Below are 10,373 nucleotides of genomic sequence, written 5' to 3'. Positions count from 1 at the left end.
TGTAATGTACGTGTACGGCGTGGATCTGGCGACGTCTAGACGACGGCTAATCGATTCAGTTCTACGTACGACCTGCCAAAAAACAAGTCTCAGTTCTACTACTCCTGCCTGCGCATGCATGTCAGTCGCATGCACTTCATCGCGACACATCACCATCGCTCCACATGTCACATGTGGATCTGGAGGACTCGAGGCCGGCCCGGTTTGGTCCTCCTCCAGAGGCATTTCTGTCGGTGTGAGGCGACTGAAGAGGGGTTCACTCTCTCGTGTCTCGTCTGCATGCATGATTTTTTACAGGGGGGAGGGCCAACCGATGAGATGAGCGTCAGGAAGACATCACCCCTGCTTGGACCACCCGGGGTTGGTGATCGGCGATTTGTGCTTGGACTACGTGAGTACTCGCAGCGCTGCTAGTGCGACGACAACAGCGAAGATCCAAGACACGGGAGCGCGTGATCATGTGAGCCCGACCTTTATTCAGTTAAGTCCACACTTACTCGTACAGTGGCGCCACCGTGCCGCCAGTGAGCTCTAGCTCGCTCGTGGTGCTTGGACAAAGGAAAAGGAGGTTCACTCACTCACTCATGGGTAGGCCCACTTGGACCTTTGGGCATATTCAGCAGGGCCTTGGATCACGGCGCGCCATCGAGCAAACAGATTCAGACGAGGGCATGTCACATCTGCCGACTCGTACATACACGAAAAAATCGGCAGCGCAAGAGATTTTCACACGGCGTATCCGTCGGTTTCTAACAGCTGCGTATGGGTTCACTGAACTTCTGTATCGGTGATTGTTTCGCCATGCTAAAACTTGGAACCATGATGTCTGGACCTTGCGCTGTTTGCACGCGTGGATCCGTGTATCTATCTAATCTACCAACCCCACATGCATATGCATATGCCCGGCTGCCTGTGATCGTGATGCAACGCCACCTTAGATCCATGTGCAGACTACGCAGCAGAAGTACCGGACACCGGAGAGGAAAGAATAGATGGGATCTGCAGCGAGAGGGAATTCAAAAGTTGATCATCAAGCTAATCATTTTTCCCTGCTCTGCGAGATTCTTTGGAATGCGGAAGCCGGAAGAGGAACAAAAGCATGTGTTGCAGAAATGTTGATGTGTGCAATGTATCAGTGCGCTACAACATCAATTCTTTGCCTCGTTAATTCTTCATAACCGCGTTTGGAGGGCTGACTGTCTATCTCGGCAGGGATGGCCTAACTGTGGCCTTTGCCCACTTTGCAAGCAGGTGCAGGAGTCTGCTGTCCACCTTCTTTTCCAACGTAGATTTTCTGCCTGAGTTTGGAACGAGATCACCGCCTAGCTAGGCATTCAAGACCACTCCCAATGTTGTGGAGGCATGAAGATTCAGTTCTAGCATGCTGGCATAAGACGATGAGTGATGGAGGTCAAAACAGGAAGGCCATTGCTTCAGTTATGATGCTTGTCTCATGAAAAATCTAGTTCGAGCATGCTGGCAAAATACGGTGAGTGATGGAGGTCAAAACAGGAAGGCCATTGGTTTGATTATGATGCTTGTCTCATGAAAAATCTAAAAGGACCGCAACGCAAGAATTTTTCGCAACACTGCTGCTCCGACCTCCATTGTCGTCAGCAAAATCAAACATGAAGCCCATCTTTGGGCGTTGGCGGGAGCCAAGCATTTGAGTCTTAAAAAAGTAAAAGGAGTCCAAGCTCCGACCTCCTTTTGTTTTGGCCCATCTCTGGGCTGTAAACCAAACACACCCTAGGCACCTGAGACGGGAAAACTTTTAATAACACTAACACTGAAAAAAGGTAACGAACTCTCTCATATACTTACAAAATTCTTGTTCAGTAGCCGAAGCATATGCACAAACCTACTCTACTGTACAACCTACTAATATATATTACATGACATTACACTACAATGGACAAACAAACAACAGATTCCGACTAACGTACATTTACAGTTGTACCGCTTTTGCTTCGCTGGTTGTTGCCCTCTGCCTCTATCTGTACAGAGGGGATACACCGATTACGATTAGGGTTCATTGATGAAACATTAGAAGCTGTATGAGACCTGTACACATGATTCCTTGTGGAGGTCCACTGTTATCTCGTCTCAACCTTTTAAAGTTTCTCTGAATTAGCTAATTACTTGGTATGTCAATCCGGTAACTCCACAATCATCTCGTCTTGGTTTTCCTTTGCTGCACAAACAAACATGGGACAGCAAATTCAGTACATGTTTCCTCGTCAATTTTAACGAGGAATGTGGACGCCAAATAAACAAGAACATAGTGATCCAAGTCACAGTACATCTATACATATATAGTGAAAATAGAGCAACTACACTATTGGTTCTTCCAAAAATGTTCTTTTTTTACTGAATCACCACAATACAGTTAAAACAGTTAACTTGCTTATTTGCTGTCCCATGGTAAAACAGTTAACGTATATATAACACTCGATAGAAAACAGTATAAGATACGTCTATGGTAGATTGGCTGTTTTGGAATGAACTATGCATTCAAATGTCCAGGAGTATAACAACAAAATGAATAATGCCAGTTCTCAGGGTTTTCTTTTTCAGAACAAGTTCCCAGGGTTGTTCCTTCCCTCCATATCAAAATACAAGATGTTTTTTGACTGTCAAAAAACATCTAATATTTTGATACAGAGGGGGTATTTCATTTCTTAAGTTCAGAAACACCATTGAATGAACACAAACATCAACCGTAAGTATAAAATGCTAGTACTTACAGGATGATCTTGACTAGTATACTTCTGAGCTCCTTCACAAGAGGAGGTATGTCGCGTGCCATTTAAGGCGCGGGACAGGCGCCGGAGAAGAACTTCTATGTGGTTGTATATGCTGCAGCATGTAGTCACAATTAGTTCATAATACATGGGGGCATAATGTGAGCTACACTACACAATTTTAAAATTTCCATTGTCCAGACACGCCAAACAAGCCAGTTTGAAGGAAAAGTATGAACTCAGAAAAGCATGGGTGTTCTCATCAATCATCATTCAGATTTTTGACTTATTGTTTGTCAGATTTGCAAATACTACCTCTGCATACAAGTAAAAGGGAAAATTACCTGAGCCGATGCCTATTGCATGTTGAAAAGAAGGCAACAAAACCGTACAAAATGCTCCGGACTGCACGGAAAATCTACAACAAGAGCCAATGTAAGTTGCATAATATACTTGAAAAACAATCACTAGGCGTGCAAACAAACTTATGTTACCTGGTACAGAAGATCTTTCCAGAGTGATCCCCAAATGGAAGTTTCAGATGTAAGCGCAGGTGCTCTGGATGCAGAACCAACTTGATATAACGAACTTAATGTTGACCAGGTCTGCCTTAAAACATCAACAATATCATCAAAGAAGTCTGCTACAAAACTTGCTAGCGCAACGACAAGTCGGAAAGGTGCAGCTAGTATCTCTCCGACGAACCAAATTACAGGGTACAAGATTGAATTGGCTGCAGTAAATAAATTATTAGCAAGTCATCAGAATAAAAACACAAACGGAAAAAGAAACAGATCATTTTGGAGATTACAGTAACAATACCTATATTAAACATCGTACTGAAGATAAACCAAAATGGCCACATGATCATCTGCACTGTACTGATAACCGCACTGAATGATGTTTCCATCGCTACCATTGCAGCTGAACTGAGATATTCAACTGTTTCAGCACAAAGGTTCCATAGTGGCAGGGTAAATTCAAGAACCTCCAACAGTGGCCCCATAATTGGCTTTGTCAATACACTAAGAACAGACTTAGTAGCACGTACAATCTTAAGAGACCATGTAAAAGCCTGTTGGAAATTGTTCAGAAAAAGCATGGTTCCGAGATACTTAAGCCTTGAGATCATTTCCCATGTCTCTATCCAATCAAACAAAGGGCCAAATAATCTAGAGGCAGTTGCCTTCAACATTGGTACATTCTTGTAGAGGTCATAAAATCCTATAAGAACAGTAATCAATGACATCAAGACGTATAGTGCTCTGACTAGAGGACACATCCATGGGCGATATATCTTGCAGAACACTGGATATGACTGAAGAAAAATGACCCATGAAGGAAGACCATACTCAAGTAATGTTAAGAGCCTCACATCAGACAGTATAACTTCCTTTAGTCTGAACGGCAGATCATGATCGTTGAATCGGAACAAGATCAGCACATCCTTGTATGTGTTAGGCTCCACCAGTGGCTTGCCACTGTCATTATCACTGTAACATGATGAAGATGAATATGATGAATATCTTGGTGAGGTCACAAATTCTGAGTATGGTTCCTCAGACATATCACTTCCAGCATCAGATCTTGTTATCCTTCTTCTCTTGTAAGGTCCAGAGCAAGGTGGTGGGGTGTATGATGAGCTTGTGGAACTTGACGACACCCTAACACAATCTCCAGAATCATCACCGTCGCTCTTTACACTCTCAGTGTCCCATAATTCAGGTGTTAAGTCATCTAGGGCATCATAAAAAACACCACCTGTAACAGCAAGCATATATAAGCAGATTGTACCAGCAGGCGAGAATAACAAATCTCAGAAGTTCAGACTTTTACCTTTAGGAGAGATGCTATTTAAATAATCTTGTAAGAGCTGACACTCTGAGTAATTCCCTGAGAACCAAGAAGTGATTAAAGATGAAGCTTGATTGACACTATCGAATTCCCATCTCTTCATTATTTTAGCTTCGACCACCATTGATGTATCAGTCTACAACAGCGTGAAGGGAAGTAAGCATGGGCTATCCGTTTAAAGCCGTCAATATGATATTCATTGTAAACTATCAACATTAAACAGCAATACCTGAAGCTCATTCAAATAATTAATGCCACGCACATCAGCCCAGTCTACCTCAAAAATAATAAAACCATATAATGTCCGATGCAGCTCCCTATTCAGCAGGCGAGAATCCTTCAATTTATTTACTTGAAGCTTCTTTTTCCGCATGGTATCATCAATCAGAGTATACCATCTGGATGATTGATTCCACACACGTGGAGCAGATGTTGGGAATTCTGAAAATACAAGCTTATGTCCACCTTCATCTCTCTTTCTCCTAGTTCTAGTGTTCGCGAAAGGAGAAAATCTTGACTGGAGCACAAAATAGCAACAGTAAGCAAGAGTTATCACAGGAGCAATTATGTGAGTTTATGAGTATATATATTGTTATAATATCAATTACAGAGGGACTGGTGCATAAGAGAGTAAAGTGGACCTTGGTAACCATCAATTGCCACAGGTGAGCAGGTTTTGTATTCTGATCTAGCAACCATGGACGGTTGTCAAGGAATATAAGGAACTTCTTGGTATCGGGGCACAAAAATATAGTGAGCTCTGCAAGATATGACTGTAAATCCCTGCATATGGAAAAAAGCAACCGTTGTTCCAGCATGCCTGACTAATGAAGAGTACTGCAAATGGAAATGGAAATTTACTAATGCATTATCGTCAGGATAACAGATACTGTGTGGAAAAAGTAGAAGAAAGAATAGCTTGTAAGTTGCATAACCTATGAACACCCTACACCTCTGCATATTTTAAAATAGCAAAAACCTAATGGATTTCAGCATGCCATGGCATCCAATTCCTGCATTTTGCCTATTCATGTGTTTTGGAAATCACATGAATAAAAAGAAGCCAAGATTTAGGCCCTGTTTGTTTCAGCTTTAGGCAGCAGATTCTCGTAGGAAAAATCTGAAGCTGAAACAAACAGCTATTTGGAATCAGCTTTGCTAGTGAAGCTTAATCTGGATTCAGACCATTTTTAGTGCAATTGCCTGAAGCACGTCCAGGTGTACTTCAGTGGCAAAGCTGATTCTGCTCAGCTTTGCCAGTGAAGCGAATCCACAAGTGATCAACTGAAGCTGAAACAAACAGGGCCTTTAACCTTTCTTCTCTCTGATATGTGTTTAGCCCAAAAGTGCAAACTAGGAAGAATATGTCGCAAGAGGGGTACAGTCATCAATCTAAAGGGAGGTGCAAGCAAGTAAGAAGCCTAAAGGAAAATCCTAAATGATGTTGCAGAGATCAAAGGTATTGCGGATTGACTTTGCTATAAGTGTGTGCCACATCCCTGAATGCAGTCAGGGTGAAAGGTGATCAACGGTGATCAATTGAACAGCTCCAGTGCAATATTAATCTTATGTATTAACACCTTCACTTTGCTACGCAACTTTGTCCATCAACTGCTTTATATAGCAAAACTACCCAGCACCGGTGTCCTTTCTACATGACTACATCATCACTGTTTTCTTTTTCTACCCTGTCCAATAAGAAAGTAAACGCTAGACTGAAGGACAGTAGCGAATGAAACATCAACATCAGACAATTCAGCTACCCAACTCCTACTTTGGGATATTTCTTGTCTTTTTCTTAAGAATTGTATGTTGGAACTTTCTCACCCCCGCAGGCCAAACAAATGCTACCAATTTGAGATTCTCGCCATCTTCCTTGCCGCTAGGAACTGTTGCAACGAAAGGTGAACTGTGCCCACTAATGTAACTGAATGAACTTTTCCCTTTACCCACAGAAACAGCAGCATATCTATTCCAGTACAGCACAAGACCACTACATTTTTTTTACTGAACACAGACAATAACAGATGGAGTTTGCTCAAATCAATCCCCATTCCACCGGAATGCTCATGTCCATCGAACCAGCAACAAGAGAGCAAGAAATTTCCACCGCGAGATCACAAGCTCCGCGAGCAATCCCCCCGAATAAACATCCAATCCCCTGAGAATGAAAGACGAGGCGTACCCGATTTGCAAGCTGGTGAGCGGGAAGAAATGCCGCCTGGCGCCGCCGCTCCCCATGTCGCCCTGCAGCGCGCACGCGAGAGCGCGCCAGAATTCCCACATCAGAAGGCAGATCAGAGTCAGAGGGCAGGCGGCCCGGAGTGGAGGCATCGAATCGAGCAGAATCGGGGTGAGGGAGAGCTCTGTCCCCTTCAAATACCTGGGCGGGGGTCAGAGCCCCGGAGCCGCCATCCCGTGGCGACGACGTGGCCGCGCTTGTCCGCATGCGGAGGCGGCCAGGCCAGCGTTAATGGCAGCTCCCCAGAGTCTCTAAAGACGCCGCCTACCCTGTCGCCTCCCCCCCGCCCTCCCCTCCTACGCGACACGAATCGCCAACGGCCTCCTCCTCCTTAAATAGCACCGGAAGTAGGCGCGCTCCGCCGGCGGCCGGCGGTGGATCGCGGCGCGGCGCGGCGGGGCAGCTAGGCAACCATCCGACGACGCACGCGGCGCGGCGGGGTATCTTCTGGCGTGAGCCTCCCCTCCCTCTCCCCTCCCCTCTGGGCGAAACCGACTCTGGCCATGTGGGGGCGCGACGGTTCGGAAGATATCGTCTCGGTGACGCGTGGGCCCGCGGTGCCTGGGCGGGTGCGCCCCGGCTCAGGTGCGATGCCGATGGCGCGAGCTCTCGCGAACCGCGTGGCACGCCGACACGTGGGACCCGTCGTCTCGTCTCGGCTCCTTGCCCCGCGAGGGAAGCAAGCGGAGCGCGACGGCCCGATGACGCGTGGGCCCGCCGTGACGGCGCCCCACATGTCGGCGAAGGTTCCGATGAGGCCGGGGATCCTCTGCGCGGGTCGATGGAAGTCTGCGGTGTGCGCGCGGCTGTGTGGCGACGCGTGTCCGGTGGTTTGGATGTGGATGGGGACGGGGAGTTCGATGGGGTGACGTGGTGGTGGGTGTTCGGGCAGGCGCACCGGGATCGCGGATGCTGGGGGGACACGCACGCGACGCGATGCGAGTGGGATGGCGGGGACGAGCGTGGGAGTGACGCCTCGGGCGCCGTGTGATTTAAGCGGTTTATTATTGCGGCCGATAATTATTGCCTGCTGGAGTTGGCCAGAAGCAGTCAATGGGCGTGGGCCGGCTTTGGCAAAGCAATAAAGCTCACCGGACACTACTACTACCTCTACTTGTAGCCGTAGCCTCTAGAGGCAAAGTGTGGCTCAGGCTGGTCGTAATGATAGTTTTTTGTGATATATGACTTGTATTAGATTGGTTAAATTGATAATCTAGGGATACATGCACACCCTGTAAACTGAGAGAGATAGTAGTTAGTATCATGTATGCCAAGTAAACAATTTTGATGAGGTGTCATAACATTAAATGAAGAAAGAGATGATGGAGTATCATATCATGATACCGTATCATAATAAATGCTATGCTATTTTGTGTCATGCATGGCAATAAATAAAATAGTACATGATACTAATATATGATACTATGCATTACAACCAGTCTCACAAAATGACCACCACATATGTGGTAAAATTTGGTAAAAAATTAAGGCTATGACATGTGGACCAAGTGGCTAGAAAAATATGGCAAGTCATAAGTATGACAATAAACCAAACACATGCCTAAACTATTGTGGCACGATTAAAGTTAGGCGTGGCAAGCTTAAGCTGCAAACCAAACAGGCCCTAAAGCTCAGTAGCTCACCGTACAGCTCCAAGTTTAGCACTGATGGATGCGAGTGTTTGCTTGTTGTCTCTCTTGCCGGCCCAGAAATGCCAAGGATTCCACGGCCTTGCGCACTGGCTTGTGGTTGAGGCTTGAGAGCATTTTGGGTATATACCATTTTGATGGTGTAGCATGCTCGCAACAAGCCAGCAATACTCGTTCGATTGTATCCTAAGATTTTGAAGCTCCTGCCTTTTTTTACAACAGTTATCAAGATGGCACTCCAAAAAAAGGTGTCGTTGCTCAGTGCACGCAAAAATCCCGCCTACAGTGGCAACTTCTTTTTTTTGCAACGGAACGGCATATCCATCATCCACACAGGGCCGAATTGGGCTGTTTGGTGGACGGGCCAGGAACACTCCAGCTGTGTAGAAAAAAAATAGGCCGAGATACCAACTACAAAAAGAGGGTAGACAGAGATGTACATATCGGGCTGAATTGGGCCTTTTGGTGGACGGCCCAGGAGAGCTCGAGCTAATGGTTGTTTGAAGAATGATCCAGATGCAGAATAAATTGCGCGGCGCGATGGAAGAAACTCTCGCCTTAAGCATTTACAGCAACGGACCGGCCAATTAGGGCACACTTCAAAAAATAGAGAAGACAAGGGGAGCACACAGGGATCAATCACTAATTAAGGAGTACTCATTGCAAAGAATACTCCACTTTTCTAGGTCATGGCAAGTGACGCACATGCAACGCGCCACTTGTCGCAACCTGGGAGTTTTCCTTTTTTTTCGTAGATCCGTTTATTCAAAACATTTTATCTTTTAAACCGTGCGTCCAAATCTCAAACCGTTTTCACCATTGGATTTCTCGCGTCGAGATCTTCAAAACTAGATTCCATGTTGATAGGTTTTGACAAACTTTTTTTCACAAAAAAAACCGGATGAAAAAAACCGGGCGAAAAAACCGAACCGGGAGCACGATTTTTTTCCCTTTCCAAAAGAGGCATGCCCGTGACTCTCGCGAAAGCACAACCGTGCCTATTGCAGAAACAAAACTGTAACTCTCGCAAAAGAAAAAAAACAGAAAACGCATTTTTCCCTTTCTGAGAGGCACAGACGTGACTCTCGCGAAAGCACAACCGTGCCTCTCGTGGAAGCAAAACCGTGACTCTCGCGAAAGAAAACAAAACAGAAAACGCATTTTGTTTTTCCCTTTCTGAGAGGCACGGCCGTGACTCTCGTGAGAGCACAACCGTGACTCTTGAGAAAGAAAAAAAAGTAGAAAACATGTTTTTTTTTTCGTTTCCGAAAGGCGCGGCCGAGACTCTCGCGGAAAAAAACCAGTGACTTTCGTAAAAGAAAAAAATGCATTTTTTCGCGCAATTTTCTTTTCGACCGAAAAGCTAAGTAAGACCAGGGGAAAACCAAAACGTCGAAAAAAACAAAAAAACATTTAAAAAGCTGAAAACGCGTGCGAAAAAAAAATCCAAAGGAAGCGTCCAAAGCGCGATACGTGGCGAATGGCTGAGAGCGCACTGATCGTTGTGAGGCTCCCGAAGAAGCGCTCGTTAACTAGTTGCTCCCTCACTAATTTCCTAGATGATATGCAGTGCTGCTAGCCACTGGACCCGTGTCGGTTTGTGATTTAGTAGTAAGGCTCAACCTAGTTTTGGCGAAACGAGCCGGTTTTTCACTTGTTCTTTTTTAAAATTTTGGTTTACGTGGGGTTTTCTTTGTGTTTTCTCTGATTCCCTAGATTTTCTCTGTTTTCCTGTTTTGTTCCTTTCTTGATTTTTTTATTTCTTTCTTGGTTTTTATTGTTTTGTCCCTTCATTTTTCTTCGGTCATATTTCTTTCTTTCTTGTCTTTATCAGTTTCTTTGTTTTCTCTTGGGTTGCATTGTTTTTCTATACACATTTTTGTT

General features: G+C 45.2%; 1 protein-coding gene across 1 annotated transcript; it reads right to left on the bottom strand.

The window, feature by feature from the left end:
- Positions 1 to 1,772: 1,772 nt before the first annotated feature.
- On the bottom strand, positions 1,773 to 7,284 carry LOC119318029. The gene is made up of 10 exons (XM_037592533.1): positions 6,982 to 7,284; positions 6,784 to 6,845; positions 5,240 to 5,381; positions 4,828 to 5,115; positions 4,581 to 4,734; positions 3,567 to 4,505; positions 3,239 to 3,477; positions 3,089 to 3,162; positions 2,748 to 2,859; positions 1,773 to 2,194 (listed from the first exon to the last, which is right to left on the bottom strand). Exons 1-10 carry the CDS (start codon positions 7,045 to 7,047, stop codon positions 2,171 to 2,173), a joined length of 2,100 nt encoding a protein of 699 aa, XP_037448430.1. The 5' UTR covers positions 7,048 to 7,284; the 3' UTR covers positions 1,773 to 2,170.
- Between the last annotated feature and the right edge of the window lie 3,089 nt (positions 7,285 to 10,373).

The sequence above is a fragment of the Triticum dicoccoides genome, chromosome 6A (assembly GCF_002162155.2).
Source record: "Triticum dicoccoides isolate Atlit2015 ecotype Zavitan chromosome 6A, WEW_v2.0, whole genome shotgun sequence".
NCBI classification, from domain to species: Eukaryota; Viridiplantae; Streptophyta; class Magnoliopsida; order Poales; family Poaceae; genus Triticum; species Triticum dicoccoides.
The sequence above is the reverse complement of the archived record's forward strand: the minus strand, read 5'-3'. Positions and strand labels throughout refer to the sequence as shown.